This window comes from Polypterus senegalus, chromosome 13 (genome assembly GCF_016835505.1).
Source record: "Polypterus senegalus isolate Bchr_013 chromosome 13, ASM1683550v1, whole genome shotgun sequence".
In the NCBI taxonomy this organism is placed as follows: Eukaryota; Metazoa; Chordata; class Cladistia; order Polypteriformes; family Polypteridae; genus Polypterus; species Polypterus senegalus.
The window spans coordinates 135,388,344-135,406,205 of record NC_053166.1 but is presented as its reverse complement, the minus strand read 5'-3'; the positions used below and the strand labels follow the sequence as shown (position 1 = coordinate 135,406,205).

The 17,862-nt window shown below is 39.5% G+C and overlaps 1 protein-coding gene across 4 annotated transcripts in view; it reads right to left on the bottom strand.

Moving 5' to 3' along the window:
- sdk1a (sidekick cell adhesion molecule 1a) overlaps positions 1 to 17,862 on the bottom strand; it is a 1,556,037-nt gene that overhangs the window by 108,877 nt on the left and 1,429,298 nt on the right. For all 4 annotated transcript variants that reach the window (XM_039774120.1, XM_039774121.1, XM_039774122.1 and 1 more), the window contains 2 exons: positions 16,101 to 16,295; positions 2,797 to 2,998 (listed from right to left, as the gene is read on the bottom strand). In XM_039774120.1, the coding sequence (XP_039630054.1) occupies positions 2,797 to 2,998; positions 16,101 to 16,295 (397 nt within the window). The remainder of the gene's footprint in view (positions 1 to 2,796; positions 2,999 to 16,100; positions 16,296 to 17,862) is intronic.

The window sequence follows — 17,862 nt, the reverse complement described above, 5'->3', positions numbered from 1 at the left end:
ATAAGTCCGCATGGTGGCAGGAAACGGATGGTTAAAGTGACCCGGGCTCATCACCAGTGCCATACTCCCGTCCATACGAGACATTAATGAAAAGAAAAGAAAATAAATGAAAGCAATCTATCATGACAGACCTTACATATCCAAGCAACAAACTGTTGGCCACATCATTCAGTCAGTGATATCCTAGCATGTGGTACCATTCAGGCAGACTCCCTAACAGTTTCTACCCTCAGGCCATTATGCTGTTAACACCCATCCAGTCAACTGCTTTACCTTCAGCCAAAGACTCCATTAGGTAAGCATGTGCACTACCAATAATAGTTATACTTTTTCTTTTGTTGTAAGTGATTTAATCATAAATGAATGTGGAGTGATCCCATTTTTTATATTGTTGATGTTCTGTTTAGTATTGTGTGCTTGCTGTGTCTTTCAAAAATGTGATGCTGCATATTTCTGCCTTATGTTTCAGTGTGCCTCAAGGGACAGAAACAATAAACTGAACTGAACTGAAATGAAATGAATAAAAATTTAAAACCTAAACAGCAGCACAGTGAAAGTTAGTTGCATCTGTAAATAAGTGAGTCAAAATAAATGATAAGGAGTCCTTCAGTAGGAAAGTTTAATGTCAGGCTACCACTCACCCACCAGTGCCAGGCCCAACAACAGCACCATTTACAAATCAATCCCCAAGTCACCTCTTCCACCACTCACTGCCGAGCTGTGGTCCTCAGAAGGGCTGCCCAGGTCATTCCATGGGCTTTAAAACCTTCAAGTGAAGGACTCAATGAAAACTAGTCAATTAAGTGGCACGAAACTGATGGCAACCATACCAGGATAAAATAGGCAAACTAATCCAGGCCACTTTGTTCTGAGGTGGGAGAGTGTATGAGTGATGCATTTATGAGTTAAAGCAACTACCATATAAAACCACCACAAACACCTCTTGAGTCTGTGAAAAGGACCAGAATATGGCATACAACAAACATTGAATAGGATTTCTATAAGGCACAGCTTTCCTGACTTCATTCAGACCTAAAAAGGGTAAGTCACACACTGGAAATGTAGACGCGCTTATCCAACACGTCAACGGAGAGACTGCAGCACCCCAGTGACCAGCATATTGTTAATTAAAGTATTGGTCAAACTTCAGATTTGTTATTTCATTGACACTTTTCCCTCTTAAACTCTTGAAAATGCTGGCTTTTTAATGGTAATGTATAGTTCTTTACTGGGCTGTGCGGACCTTCATAGAACCATTGCATGACCAAGCACCACTACATTCTGGGAAAAGGTCTCTGCGCATCGAGTTGGTTCTTTCTGTTTTGAAAAACTTTCTAATATAAAAAAAAACAAAACAAAACCTGAAATCTTTAATGAACGGTAGGCTACCTAGCAGGTCATTAAGAGAATAAGAAAACATAAACTTAGCCTGTGTTACTGCATGCAGCGAGAGTCCTTTAAAAATCAGGAACCCATTGGTTTCTAACAAATCTGCTACCATCTGTTCATGTAATTCAATGTATGGAGCCTGTTATGGATCTAATGAAATAATGATTATTTCTGGAAACCCCACATGGATGAGTCTTCAGGGAGCCAAAAATGGTTCACTTGTGGCATCGCTTTGAAGAATCACTCTGGCACCTTTATTTTTAAGAGTACACAATATGAACACTGGTGGTCTAAAGTAGCTCAGGGTGACATAGTAACTCAGTGGAGATGATTAAAGAAGCAAACATCACAGCCATTTTGAGGTCCCACTGCCTAAACAGTGGGGTGCATTTCTGTCTGACTGTCACAGTGACAGCCACATTTGTAGATAGATAGATAGATAGATAGATAGATAGATAGATAGGCACTATATAATAGATCAGCGCTTCCCAATTGGGGGTGCGAGCAACTGTTGCTGGGGGTGCCAGAATCCATCGAGGACGAAAAATGAAAAACATTATTTGTACAAAATCTTAATCTTAATCTTATCCATTCCTAAATAATTAAATGGGCAGGCTATTTCGTATCAGTGCAATACGCTGCTTGTTAAAACGGATAACTTCCGCTCTTACGCGCACTTAGTGCTGCGTGGGTATTATGAACTATCATATGAACTCATATTTTTTCATACTTCTTCTCAAACCAAGGGGTGCAAAATCGGCCTCGTCCGTCACAGGGAGTACGAGGGTAAAATGAATTGGGAAGCGCTGGGATAGATATATACTGTAGACAGACAGGAAGGCACTATATGAAAGATAGATAGATAGATAGATAGATAGATAGATAGATAGATAGATAGATAGATAGATAGATAGATAGATAGATAGATAGATAGGAAAGTTAGTATATTACAGATAGATAGATAGATAGATAGATAGATAGATAGATAGATAGATAGATAGATAGATAGATAGGTGTGAAAGATACTGTATTAGTACATCAAGTATCAAGCAGGAATCAGTCCAGGATGGAATGACAATAAAATGCATAAATGTTTAAAGACGTCATGCTTATTTTAATAACTGACAACATGCAAAAAATAACCTTATTAAAACCTAAAAAGTTTTCAACCAAAGCTTAAACTGTGCAGAGATTATTTAGCATGGTGGTCTGGCACTGCATGTTCTAGGAAAATTATACTAAGCAAAGCAACAGCAAAAGCAACAAAAAATGTTTTTGTTAAAAATTCAAAGTTTACCTGATAAGTAAATTAATTTAAATAATTTAAACCCTTCCATCACCCAAAACTTGCAGCCTACATACTAAATTTGAATCCAGATCTGATTGAAACTCTTCAGTATGGCTCACCGCTTGATCTCCCAGGATGTGCTGTCATGACTTATGGCTGAAGAGTGTGTCTGCCACTCTCCATTGGGCAGTTGCTTGGTCTGAACTGTGAAGTAACGCACTGGAGAAGATCCATCTCCACCTGGTAACCAACGCAACATCAGCCTCCGAGATTGCACCTCTTCTTGGGGGACAAACAGCTCCTTTGGAGGCTCAGGTCGCTCTAGGAGTGAGAGTAAAAAAACAAAAAAATAGATGAATAACTACAAGACAACTTTCCTCCTGATGTAAAATTTAAACCCAGAGAGTATGGCTTTGAGTTTAAAGGGCTGGAGCTGAGCACAATATGGCCGCCAGCTCAAACTCCACTTGTGCTCCACTGCTCAACCCTGAAGAAATCCTGTGTATTACTGTACAAATGTTACACTGGAAGCGTGGTAATAGCTACTGTTAAAAAGTGAATATAATCAGAATGTTCACATACATTTTTGTGCAAGTTACATTAATTAACACCATTTTTTAAATGAACAAGAAGGCAGGTTATCATTTTTCTCTTTCTGTCTTTCCTAAATTCTTACAGTCTTGCCTTCTTGCCACCAGAGGAGAGAACACATATCATTTCTCCAAGGGTTTTCATTAAAATGACTTTTCAGCCACTTTAAACAAGACCTCACATAGCTTCTGCATCCACTATGCAGTACATCATTCAGACATCTTTAAACCTTCTTAAAACACAAAGAACAGAGGAAGATGTTGAGCCTGCATTTCTTCAAGGATCCTCTGTGGGTAGAAAGCAAATGTAATCTTCTTTAAGATATTTAAAAATGGATTCCCAGGCTCTGTCTGTGTCATGTCATTTATTAGTGGAACTGGAAGCAACTTGGCACATGCGCAGTAGCAGCAGCAGCAGGCCTGGCTCTAGAGAGACCAAGTAGCCTGCATGGATACTGCTCCTGGAAAAGGTAAAAAAAAAAATACTCAGACAAAAGTTCACAAGGCTTTGAAATACATTATACTTTACTGGGCGTCTTGTCTGATTCTGTTTTTGGTTAATTTCCTAAGGCTGCAGGCATTGATTATGAAGTTGGCGCTAATGCACTGAGTGATTACATTGAAAGCCATTTCAAACCGACGCCCCAGCTAAGACTTTTGCTCACTGGGTCTCACATCTTATGGCCGTATTGATCTGAGGCAAAAAAACTTGACAGGCTGCGCCATAATTGTTTAATTTTAAATGTAGACTTTATTGATTGTGATTAAGCGCCCATACGGTGTAATGAAGCAGCCATTGATTGGACGTTCTGCCACCGACCTGCCTCTAAAGAATTTTTAAAGGCTGATTAATCAATGCAATTTTTTTTATAATCCCCTGTCATAGGCGTAGAAACCATGCATTAAGAAGCTTTGAATTTTAGTATTGTTCTTCAATAAGACATCCCTTTCCATTTGTTGCCATTCAGTTCTTTCCAGTTTTACACATTCATATATATTTTATAAAACAATTCCCTTTTTTTTTAAAAAAAAAAACTATTACTTTTTTTCTGTAATAATCCCATGGATTTTATTAAGTGAAGTCTATCACGAGAGCTCTTTCACTTACATTGCCGAGAGCTTTTATATTTTGAATGACATAAATAAAGGCTTTGAATGTGTGAACGGTAAGGATTTGCACAATTACTGCCTTCAAAGAATTTCAGTCACAAGAAAGCATATTGCACAGTACAACAATTTTTACTTGCCACCTTTGACATAATTACATGGCTAAGGTTGCTGAATAGACCACCAAGTAGTACACAACGAAAATCACACCATCAAAGGCCCCGGAAAATAAAACAGATGACTCTGAAAGGCCTATTTAGTGCCTTTTCAGTGCTCTAACTTTACAAGCAACTGTCCTTTTTATATTTGTGGTAAATAAATAAATAAATTCAGTGGGTTCAGAAAAGTATTCAGATCCCCTCACTTTCGGCACACTTTATTGTGTTCTAGATTTAATTTTCTACACTCAATAACCCATAATGAAAAAATGACTTCAGAAAGGTTTACAGATTTACTAAAAATCTAAATCTGAAACCTCTCACTTATGCAAGCATTCAGTTTAGTGTCAGGTGCCTCCTGTTTGCTTTAATTCTCCTTTAGACTTGTCTAGAACTTGACTGGAGAGCAATGGTGGCAAAGTGAATTGACTGAAGGCTCACAATTGCATACAGTGAGATGCAAAAGTTTGGGCAACCTTGTTAATAGTCATTATTTTCCTGTATAAATCGTTGGTTGTTACGATAAAAAATGTCAGTTAAATATATCATATAGGAGACACACACAGTGATATTGGAGAAGTGAAATGAAGTTTATTGGATTTACAGAAAGTGTGCAATAATTGTTCAAACAAAATCAGGCAGGTGCATAAATTTGGGCACCACAAAAAAGAAATGAAATCAATATTTAGTAGATGTGCCTTTTGCAGAAATTACAGCCTCTAAATGCTTCCTGTAGGTTCCAATGAGAGTCTGGATTGTGGTTGAAGGTATTTTGGACCATTCCTCTTTACAAAACATCTCTAGTTCATTCAGGTTTGATGGCTTCTGAGCATGGACAGCTCTCTTTAACTCACACCACAGATTTTCAATTATATTCAGGTCTGGGGACTGAGATGGCCATTCCAGAACATTGTACTTGTTCCTCTGCATGAATGCCTTAGTGGATTTTGAGCAGTGTTTCGGGTCGTTGTCTTGTTGAAAGATCCAGCCCCAGCGCAGCTTCAGCTTTGTCACTGATTCCTGGACATTGGTCTCCAGAATCTGCTGATACTGAGTGGAATCCATGCGTTCCTCAACTTTGACAAGATTCCCAGTCCCTGCACTGGCCACACAGCCCCACAGCATGATGGAACCACCATCATATTTTACTGTAGGTAGCAGGTGTTTTTCTTGGAATGCTGTGTTCTTTTTCCTCCATGCATAACGCCCCTTGTTATGCCCAAATAACTCAATTTTAGTTTCATCAGTCCACAGCACCTTATTCCAAAATGAAGCTGGCTTGTCCAAATGTGCTTGAGCAGACCTCAAAAGGCTCTGTGGGCGGAGAAAAGGCTTCCTCTGCATCACTCTCGCATACAGCATCTCCTTGTGTAAAGTGCGCCGAATGGTTGAACGATGCACAGTGACTCCATCTGCTGCAAGATGATGTTGTAGGTCTTTGGTGCTGGTCTGTGGGTTGACTCTGACTGTTCTCACCATTCGTCGCTTCTGTCTATCCGAAATCTTTCTTGGTCTGCCACTTCGAGCCTTAACTTGAACTGAACCTGTGGTCTTCCATTTCCTCAATATGTTCCTAACTGTGGAAACAGACAGCTTTCTGTATCCTTCCCCTAAACCATGATGGTGAACAATCTTTGTCTTCAGGTCATTTGAGAGTTGTTTTGTGACCCCCATGTTGCTACTCTTCAGAGAACATTAAAGGAGGAGGGAAACCTACAATTGAGCCCCTTAAATACTCTTTCTCATTATAGGATTCACCTGTGTATGTAGCCCCAGGAAAGCCACTTGATCAATCCTTTGTGAGGCCCAAGATCATGATGCCTCTCCTCTCTAACTGGCCGGCTTGTCTTACACAAGACTTCTCTCACATGTGTTCACCTTTTTTTGCTCTTTTGATTCAAAATTTTAAATTTCAATGCCATTTTTCCTTTGATACATTTCTTCCTCTCACATTCCCTCCCACCCCGTGCAGGCTCTTTTTAAAACTATTAACTATTGGGTGCTGGTGTGAGGAGCCACTACCATAGCGGCAACATGGAGGCTCCTGATTGATCCATCCACCTCTGCGCATGATTGTGGCACGGTCAAACTGTGCCTCCTCTAACTGTGAAGTGAAATGCATTTACACACCCATAGACCCACACTTACAGCATGCGCCTACACCAGGCGTGATTATTTATTTAAACATTTGCGCTGCGCCATAGACCACACGTCACAAGGCATAGATCAGGGCAAGTGCATAAAACCATTTCTAAGGCTTTAAGTGTTCTCAGGAGGACAGTGACCTCATTAATTGTGAAATGGAAGAAGTTTGGAACCACCATGAACTCTTCCTAGATTTGTCCGTCCAACCAAACTGAGTAATCATGCAAGAAGTTTGTTGGTAGTGGTCACTCTAAGAGAGCTTCAGAAGTCCTCTGCTGTGGGAAAGATGGTCATCTTAGTAGAAATCCATCAATCAGGGGTTTAGGGTAGAGTGGTTAGGTGGAAACCACTCTTGAGTAATTGACAGATGAAACAAACGAGATCTTTGGGCAGAACTCCAAGCACAATGTCTGCCAAAGACCAGGCACTGCTCATCATTTTGACATCTTTTAGACTTCTTTATTCCTTCTAAAAACACAAAAACAGCAAATTTAATCTTCTGCCACATATTTAAAAATGGATTCCCTGCCTTTGTTGGTGTCATGTGGTTTAGTAGTGGAGCCCTGGAAGCAACATGGCAAATGTGCAGCTGTACTAGCTATTGATTGATCAAGTAGACTGTATGTACAGTATACTGCTCCTTACAAAGGTAAAAAAAACACTCAGTCAAAAGTTCAAGATGCTTTGAAATACAATATACTTTACTGGGCATCTTGTATGGCTCTGTTTTGGTGAAGCATGGTGAAGGCAGCATCATGCTACGGGTGTGCTTCTCAGTGACTGGACAGGAAGACTGGTCAGAATTGAGGGAAGGATAAATGCAGCCAAACACTGAGAGGTCCTCGAAGGTGAGTGTGACCTCAGGCTTGGTGTGATGTTTCACCTTTCAACATGACGACGACCCAAAATGTACAACTAAGACAATGCTGGAGTGGCTTCAGGACATGTTTCTGACTATCTTTGAGATGCCAAGTTAAAGTCCCGGCTTAAACCTCATAGGACATCTTTGGAGAGGTCATTACATGTCACTTGATGGATGTTCCCCATTGAATCTGACAGAGCTTTAGAGGATCTGCCAGGAAAATGGGATGAACTGTCCAAATCCAGAAATGCAGGCCTATTCAGAAGTATATGACGGTAGTGTAAGTTAATGAACCATTAGTCATATAATGGATTGCAGTGCTAGAAGAGCCGGGCTTTTTGATCAGTCAACCGTATTATCAGAAACAACGTCGTGCTGGGGTTTCTGTGTAGTAATGAAAAGCTGTGCTGAGGGAAAAGGCTTCCCTCATTTCAAAATTAACAAAGATGGATAAATATCAGACGCCCCCACCAACGAGAAATTTTTGTAAGTACGCAATTGTACTGTTAGCCAATCTTATTGTCTCTCAGTAGTTTTGTTGCTCTCTACAGTAAGGACCTCATAATAAGAGCAAAAAAAAAGAAAGAAAAGCACAAGGCTTTTTCTGTTAATACAATTTAAAAAAATAAACAAATCAGAGCTTCAAAGAGTTTAGAGCCTGAAAAACTGTCAATGAACTTAACTATCAAGAAACCTAAGAGCTTTCTGCCTGTTCTGTTTAAGGTCAGGGCATCTCCTTTAACTTTGACCCCTTTTGCTCATGTAAGTTTTTATCATTTAAAATAAACTGAAATACGTTGAGTCCTTGTCTGAAGAGGTCACCTGCAGAGCAGACAGAAGGGTTAAAAGGCATTTATGGAAAACCGTTTTGAAAATGTGCTAGAAAGCAGATGCAGGGTGTCTGACTTGGCCTGGTGGATCTGTGGCTATGCTGCTTATATAAACACTTTGGGATGCCATTAGCAGTGTGGTTTGATACACTGGGCAAAGTCCTCCCAGAATATCTTTGGACTGACTTTTATATTGCAGAAATGTGTGAAAAACCTGAGATAGTCTAGATTCTCTAATTCCAGGTTTTCATTCTCTCATAGTGATGATGACTAACATAGATGCTACCATCTGCATTCAGGTCCATAAGTATTTGGACACTGACATGATTTTCATAATTTTGTCTCTGTACACCACCACAATGGATCTGAAATAAATCAATCATTATGTGATGGAAGAATGGACCTTCAGCTTTAATTTAAGGGGTTTACTCCTCTCCCATTTCCAGGGGATCAAAAGTATATGGACATTTGACTGACAAGCTGTTCCATAGCCAGGTGGGAGCAGATTAATTATTAAGCAGGTAGAAGGAGCTGATTCCAAGTGTGGAATTTGAATATGGAAACTGTCACTCTCAAAACTCTCAATATGAGGTCCAAAGAGCAGTCCTTGTAAGTAAAAACAGGCAACCATTAGACAGAGAAAACAAAACAAATCCGTTAGAAAGAAAGCAGAAACACCAGGAGCCTCATGCATAATGCTGTGCGTAGAATTCACACTATAACATGGCATGCAGACAAAAACGGAAATGTGCTTACGCACAAAAAAATCCAGATGCATAAATCTGTGCATTTGCTCACTTCCATGTTCTTCCGCTAAAAATCCCAGTCAGCGTGAAAAGTAACACATGTACACGCGCCTACTGCTGTCCCTCCCAGACTCCTCCCAGAATTACACCTCTTTGAATATACAAATCAATATAAATAGCCCTTAAGCTCAGCTTCTGTGAAAAGACAATGACAAAAAGCATGAGGGAAAATAGAAGAATTTCAGCGAATACCAAGTGAAGCAAAGAAAAACATACTATTTGTTGGTTTAAACAGTGGTATAAACAACAAAATAAAGTTGATTGAGTGATATAGCATGTCAAAAGTTCAAGTTCACAAAGTCACTCAGTGCCCGAAATAAAAAAGAAGTTGTCAGATATCAAAGTCGCCGTGAAAGGGCGAGTTGTAGCCCACCGTCTGAGTGTCATATGAAAGCTAGTTTCTTAAATCCCATCGTAACTAAAGTAGCACGTTAAATGCTTTGTTTTGTATTTGATCTTCTATGTGCTCTATGTGTGTGAATCTTAAACTGGCTTTCTCTTCCTCCGGCAGGACACAGAACCCATTACATTCGTAATATTACAGCTCTCTGAATAATTAAAATACTGAGATGTATACTTGATATCATTTTCATGATGATAGGAGTTAAAGCATGTTATTAAACATGGGAACACGGTGGCGCAGTGATTGCTCCTGCCTCATGTAAGACGCTTGTTGCGCCATGCGTGACCTTCGATGAAATACTTTATTGTAGCAGTAATGTCTCTTTCAAATGTACTAACCTCCAATTCCTGTCCTTATTTTTTTTTCTTCAAGTAACCGATCGCCACACAATCAGCTCTGTAATAGATGTTAAGCCACCTGTAAGCTTAGAATGCCGATTCTTCAAAACTTTTAAAGAACATTGAAATATGTTTGCATGTTTAATTTTTCCATCCATTTATCCTTCCAGTGTTGCGCCAGCCCCAGCAAGAATACAGCGTGAGGCAGGAACAATCCATGAATGGAGCGCCAGCTCCTCGCTAGTGCTGTGACACCGTGTCTTCACATGTTTAATTATTAACAATACAGATTATTTAAATGAGGTTAAAGTTTTATCTGTATAATATAATCAACATATTTTGCTGCATTTCATCTTAAAAATGATATCGTCATCATATGTAAATACGTGCTTTATAAAGTGGCTCAATTCTACAAGGAGCACTTGATGGACTGATTGAGTGCGTTTATAGTTCTTGGGATGAAACTCTTTCTGAACCGCGAGATAAGGCTCTGAAGCTTTTTCTGTGTGAGAGCAGTTCAATAGACAGCATGGCTGAGGCAGCGTGTGCTTGATGCTGTATACCGATAATTCTCTTTCTGATCAGCTGCTGCTGTGATTCCCCACTCAGATACAGTGATATAAATACTCCAAGTTGTGCAGTGAGAGTAATATGGAAAAAGATGATCCGCTGTGGCAACCCCTAAAGGGAGCAGCTGAAAGAAGAAAAAGAAAGCGCAGTGAGAGTAATATGGAAAAAGATGATCCGCTGTGGCAACCCCTAACAGGAGCAGCTGAAAGAAGAAGAAGAAGGTGCAGAGTAACAACGCTAAAGCAGCTATGGTATTTGGAATAGTTTGACCATTCTGTGGACCATTATATTGTTACAGGTTAATTACAATCAGATGCATTAAATTAATAAACAATATGCAGTTAATTTATGTGTAGTATATTTATAAAGCCGCGTCAGGGATGTGGATCTAAAAAAGAAAGGGTAACCACACAGGAACAGTAGCACTGCTTTGACTCTGGGTGCCGCCATTCTGCAAAACCGAGTGCAGAACTTGCGTACGACAGGTTATGAGCTACTGTGGAAATGTGCGTGGCTTTACGCCAAGTTTAGGTTTTATATGTCGGGATGTGAACGTGGAAATGTAAATTTTTGTGCGTACGCACTGTTTATACATGAGGCCCCAGGAGTGGTCAAATCAACCATTTGGTACATTCTGAAAAAGAACAAACACACTGTTGAGCTCAGGTACACCAGAAGGTCTGGAAAACCACAGAAGACAACTGTGCTGGATGATTACAGAATTGTGTCCCATGAGAAGAAGAACCCCTTCATAACATTTAGCCAACCCAAGGACACTGTCCTGGTGGTAGACCTCTCATTGCCAAAGTCTACAATCAAGAGAAGACTTCATGAAAGTAAAGACAAGAGGTTTACCCCAAGGTGCAAACCACTGGTTAACTTCAAGCATAGTAAGGACAGACTGTGCCAGAAAATATTTTTAAAGCCTGTCCAGTTCTGGAATTATTTTCTTGGACAAAGGAAACTAAAATCAATATATACCAGAATGTTGGAAAGAGAAGAGAATGGAGAAAAAAGGAAATGACTCATGACCTGATGAAAACCACATCATCTGTGAAACATGGTGAAGGCAGTGGTATGGCATGGCCAGAAATGGAAGTCAGTCACTGGTGTTTATTGATGATACGACTGTTGGCAGAAGTAGCAGGATGAATTCTGAAGTGTACAGGGCTATACTGTTCGCTCAGACTCAGCAAAATGCAAGAAAACTGATCGGACAACACTTCACAGTACAGATGAAGAACGAGCCAAAGCATACTGTGAAAGAAAGCAAAGAAGCAGAATATTCTTCAATGGCCAAGTCAATCAACTGACCTGAACCCAATTGGACATGCATTTCACTTGCTGAAGACAAAACTGATGGCAGAAAGTCCAACGAACATGCAGGAACTGAAGACTGCAGCAGTAAAGGCCTGGCAGAGCATCAGCAGGGTGGAAACCCAACACTTGGAGATGGCCATGGGTTCCAGACATCAGCCAGTCCAACCAAAAAATGAAAATGATTATTACATTCATTATTAGGTTAGTTTGTCCAAATAATTTTGAGCCCCTGAAAACAGTGGTATCATGTATAAAAATGTCTGTCTTTTGTAAACAGCTCATACTATATTTGTGTTAAATCCCTTGAATTAAATTTTTTTATCACCTAGTAAATCATAGTTACCATTCCTTTTCTATCTCCACTGTACTCCAAGCAATCTTTGTTCACCTGTTCCCAACTCTGATCCCTGGGATGAGTCAGAGTGGCTGCTTTTCAACCCAAACCATGGAGTACTTCTGGTGCAACAGGATTGCCACCTGGAAGCACTTCTGGGTACGGTGGAACCTCTCTGTGACAGTGAAGTCTGCTTCCAACAGCCCCCCCCCTAGTGGCACTCGAGAATCCAAACAGGACTGCTCAGCAAAACTACGGGTGTCCAAACAGGAGGGATACCGCCACCCAGTGTACAGGAAGAACACCTAGCCCCGGGAGGCAGTCTCCCTCTGTCCTTCCCTCATAAGGGCCTCCCAAATGGGAATGGTACTTCTAACCTACTAGGATGGGATGCCTGTCCATCCATATCCTTTCTTTTTCACACCTTCCCAACTGGGTAAGGAATTTTTGATGAAGACTCTCATTATTTGCCATTGCCTTTTTACTGTAAGCCCCACCATGGACTGGCAATCATTCATGCCTTGCACTCTGTATAGCTGTGATAGGATGAATTGGTTTAATTGGATTTGAGAATCTCATGTTGTATATTTTACTGTATATCTTGTTCACTGTGTATAGTGACTTGAGATTGTGTTTGTTGCATAATGTGTTATAAAGAATAAAGATTTATTGTTATCTTCAGTGAAATCCCATACGAAATGGGCACACAGCCTGGGAATGAGCTTTGCTACCCCCAAATGAATTGCATCTCACCATAGAAGTCTCATTAATCACTGTGCCAAAGAGAACTGCAAACAGTCTATGATCAAATAGAAATAGGGTTTGTGCACTGCCTTGTTGCTTTTTTTTAACAGAATTTATAAGCGAATAAATTAGGAAGAAATTAAATGAAATTGAAAAGTAGTCACTCAGCTGGAGTGGAGAGCTCAGTGGAACACCTGCTCTGCATTGATTTGCAGTTGCCATGCGATTTGAGTTCTGCTTTCTAGCATCTTCCACCTGGCTCACTAAGCAGCGGCATGCAACTCTCTTATCTCCTGCTGGAGTATGCCAAACAGGGACCAATTTGAGGAAACCAAATGTCAATTAATAGTCTGACTGGAGTGCGCTTTTGTTCTAAACTAATGAAGTATGGCTCTTTGCAAAAAGATTTGTGCATCGGTGGATTGCAGGAAGCACCACCGGGGTGTGCTCTAACACTGCATCATGGGGATGGTGACTGTGACAGCATTCACAGGAGCAGGGTTCAACATTGTTCTAGTGCAGCCTTTAATTCTGTATACCATCTTTTACAAAGCAGAGGGGACCTGAAGAGCATGCAGGCTTTGACAGATTTATGGTAGGTGAAATTTAATGTTAGTAAATGTAAGGTATTACGCATAGGAGGGCAAAATGTTAGGTTTGAATACACATAGGGAGGTTTGAAACTTGAAAGTATCCATTATTAGAAGGACCTAGAAGTCATAGTGGACTCATCACTGTCTACATCAAATTCATGCACAGAAGCCATTAAGAACGCTAACCGAATGTTAGGTTGCATAGCATCTTGATGTGTAGAGTACAAGTCAAGGAAGGTTAATACTCAAGCTTTAAAACGCATTGGTGAGTCTTCATCTGGAGTACTGTGCGCAGGTTTGGTGTTCTGGCTACAAAAATGACACAGCAGCACAAGAAAAGGTCCAAAGAAGAGGGATTAGGTTGATTCTAGGACTTAGAGGTATGAGCTATTGTATGACAGGGCCGTCCTAACACACGGACACACTGGGCAGTTGCCTGGGGGCCCCATGAGCATTAGTGCCCCATGCTAATCTATGCACCGTATATATTCGCGTTTAAGTTCTCCCGCAGATAAGTCGGGGCTTGAATTTCTGGCATTTTATAATGTTGGTCGTATAAGTCAAATGCGGAAAACTTACGCTATTGGTCCAAGAGATTATGATATGCTGATGCCCACCTGAGAGGGTAACCATGGGGCACACTGCCTTTTTTTCTATGTGTTGTGCCTACGTGACCACACGGTAATACCCGAACTTTTCCAAAGTGACGTTTGCACTGATTTGTGTTTTTTGTAATGCTACTAAGATGGCCCTGCTGTATGAGGAGAGATTGAAGGAGCAGAACCTTTTCAATTTAAGAAAATGGAGACCAAGAGGTGACATGGCTGAAGTGTTTTAAGTTCTGAAAGAAATTAGCATAGTGGATCAAGTGTGTTACTTTAAAATGAGTTCAACAAGAACATGGGAACACAGTTGGAAACAACAGTAACTTTCACGCAAATTTGATAAAGTTCTTCTTCACATAGAAAACCCTTGACACATGGAAGAATTTAGCCAGTAGTGTGGTTGACGGTAGGACTATAGGGACCTTCAAAACACAACTTTTGTGTTTTCTGATGAAGAATTTAGGTGGATCAAATTGACAAGCTTTGTTAGGCTCAATGACCTGTTGTTGTAAAAAATTCTAATGTTCTAATAGTTTGTCATTAAGAGTGCACCACAGCCATGAATTGACACTAAAAAGCAACAAAAGAAATCTGAAATATCTGCTAAAAGAGCTCTAAGTAAAAACTTTCAAAAACAAAAAATAGGAACAGGTGGAAAAGGATTCCTGAAAGGTTTATTAAATAATGATCTGATGATTTTTTTTGTGAAAATGTATGCATTTTGTGGTTCTGTTTTCTCTCAATAACTAGGGTTACTAACCCTGTGGATGGACATTGCCCATTGCAGGCCTCCATGGTCCAGATGTCAGTTTGAAAAGGAAAGGGAACTTCTAAGGAGAACCATGAAGGGCTGCCTGGCCATAGCTTTACTTAAACTGTAAGAGTAATTGCTCTGAAAGTTACTTTTATGTGACTATTAATAGATTTTTATTTGAAGCCCATTTGTAGATGTTAGTGAACGAAAAGGTGAAAAAAATACCCTGGCATTACTTTTACATGACATATATTGCCATCAAAAAACAACAATTTGAAAATTTTACAGTAAGTGCCTATTTTTTGTCCTAGTTTACCAGCTGTTTCTAAGTAAAGGAATATTTAAATTTGACACAAACTCAGATTCTGTCACATCTCAGAAATTATCTGTCAGATATTTGTGAAAAATTGACTGTCCTGCATTTATTTTTTGAATAGTAAAGTTTTATGTTGGGGTAAACAGGTGGAAATTGGTGAAAAATGCCCTCAGGGTGATAGGGTAATTTTTAATAACAGTATTTGCAATTTTAAGGGTATAAGTCATATCAGGGCTGTCCCCACGAGCATAGGGCTCCCATGCTAATCTATGTATGTTGTGACTTGCTGAGTGGTTGTGTAGGTAGGGGTCTCAGAGCACTGCTTTGCCTGGGGGCCTGTAATGCTGTTAAGATGGCCCTGAGTCATACACACATCCAATTGTATATGTCTGATTTTTTAATTGATTCTGTGAATATTTTTGTCAACACTTACTTCCCTGTATTGTAATGTATTATCATGGATGGATGGACAGTACCATGGATGAATCGAAGGACAGCCATCATAATAATAATAAATCATTACAATACTGAGGAGTAAATCTTGACAAAAATCTTCAAAGAATCAATTAAAAATAGCAGTTTTCTCTGTTTAATTTCCTTTTAAATGCCAAAACACAGAGTGGCTAGCTATAAAAGAAAGCTTCTGTCTCAAGCCAAATTTCGCCCTGGAGACAAATAAAGCTCTATCAGAAGTCTAAATCTTACAAGTTCGCCACAAAGCAAACCGCCCTTCACATTCACACAGTGACGGCTCCTCATCAAAAGCACACAGTCTTTGACGGTTTAAAGACGGAGAACATGTGACTCCCTATGGGAGACATCCCAGCCAGGACTTGAATGTGGTACCTGAGCCTCAGGAGCTGACCAGAAAGTGTTTTTTAATTCAGAAATACATCACATTTTTAGGTCTACATTTAGATGTACATTCACTGAAAGTTGAGAGGTCACCTCTTTTTTCTGTCGTGATCACCACAGCCTCTTCGGGGGCCCCCCAGCCCTGCTGCGTTTTGGCTGCAATTCGGAAGATGTAGGCTGAGTCAGGGGTAAGCCCTGTGATGGGGAACTGCAGGGACTTGGAATCGACTTCCACTGTGGTGAATTTGTTTGGGTCGCTGGCTGCAAGTCGGTATGATATCTGGTATCCTGTGAAAATGAAAAGCAGACAAAAAGCAAATTAGCAGAAGCATGGATCTGAACACACTGACGCTTTATTAGGACCTGGTGCACAATACAGAAATGTCTGATATACCACAGTTGAGCATGAATATTTAGGCTTAACATAAATAAGATGGCTAGCAATGACTGGCATGGAGTGATTTCATAATTTGGTCTATTACAGTAGACATCAGTGCAAAATATAGACTTATAATCATACAGAACATTGAAAAGCAATAAATAATATCTACATGGTTTATGTTACAGAATGTCTGCAGGGAATATGAAATCAAAATCAGGAGACCAAACAAAAAACACACGTCAAAATCAAAAGCAAGAAACAAAGACAAAAGGTCAACACACAAACAAACAAAGCATGAACAATTTTAGCAAGTGGAAGATTTTTTACATTTATTTATCTGTAGCTCGGATAGGGAAAGAGTGCTTAAAAACCTTTTATATCCATTGAGTCACAGTAATCAGGTCATGACTTCCAAGAATACGCCTATAACAACCATCACATGTCCTAACAATGGGTGCCCAACAGCACCCACTACAATGGCTGGTAACCGAAATACGCCTATCAGACTAGGCAAAGAAGGCCAGAAAACACAGGGAAGAGATCAAAAATCAGGGGGTGTTGTGAGTCCGCTTGTTTTATTTACAAGCATCAGACATGCTGACCAACCTAAAGGATAATTCAGAAGTACTGTCAGCTGTGGCCAAGGCTGAAATATGGATAAATGATGATTCAAAAACAATAACGTAAATACAAAAAGCAAAAGCCAAACCCAAATGTTTGCAAATTTGAATAGAAATATACTTTTTCTAACAATTTGTTTTGTATTTTACAGTAAGTCTACATTTTAAATTATAAAGCTGGGACAATCTGTACCACCAACTTTAACATCATGGCCACCATGATGTCTCAGGTCAAACAGGACGTGTAAAATGTTTTTAGAAATCGAGTAGCATCATAATACAGCACCTGGGAAAACAGCCACATGAAACAACAGCAACCACGGAGAAATAAAAGAACAAAAATTATCAATTGATTTCACACAAAAATAATAACAATAGTAATTCTAAAAGAAACAAACATAATTCTAAACAAGTCCTTAGATATTTCAAACACAGTTGAAATGAATTGCACCAAGACACAGTACACTTAGTCTTCATGTTCTTACTCTGACCAGTGGACTGGAAATGTGAGTTTAAATCTATTACAAAATGATTGACTCCATGGCTCTTGCAGGAATATTTCATTTTATGAATACAGTATCTAGCAAGTACAATAATTATATAAAAATAATAAAAAATACATTTTTTGATTAGAAGTAAAAAGTAACATAACACCAATTTCCTTAAATGGAATATCTATATTAGAATATTTTTAATGTTACTTTGTAAATTTGTTCATATTTTTCAGCCACAGTATATCAAGTTTAAATCTACCTTAAAACATCTTCCTTAAATTTATTAGATACATAATATTACGCAGGTACCATACACAGTCTATTTCATTAAAATCAACTATTAAATAAATGTTTCCAAA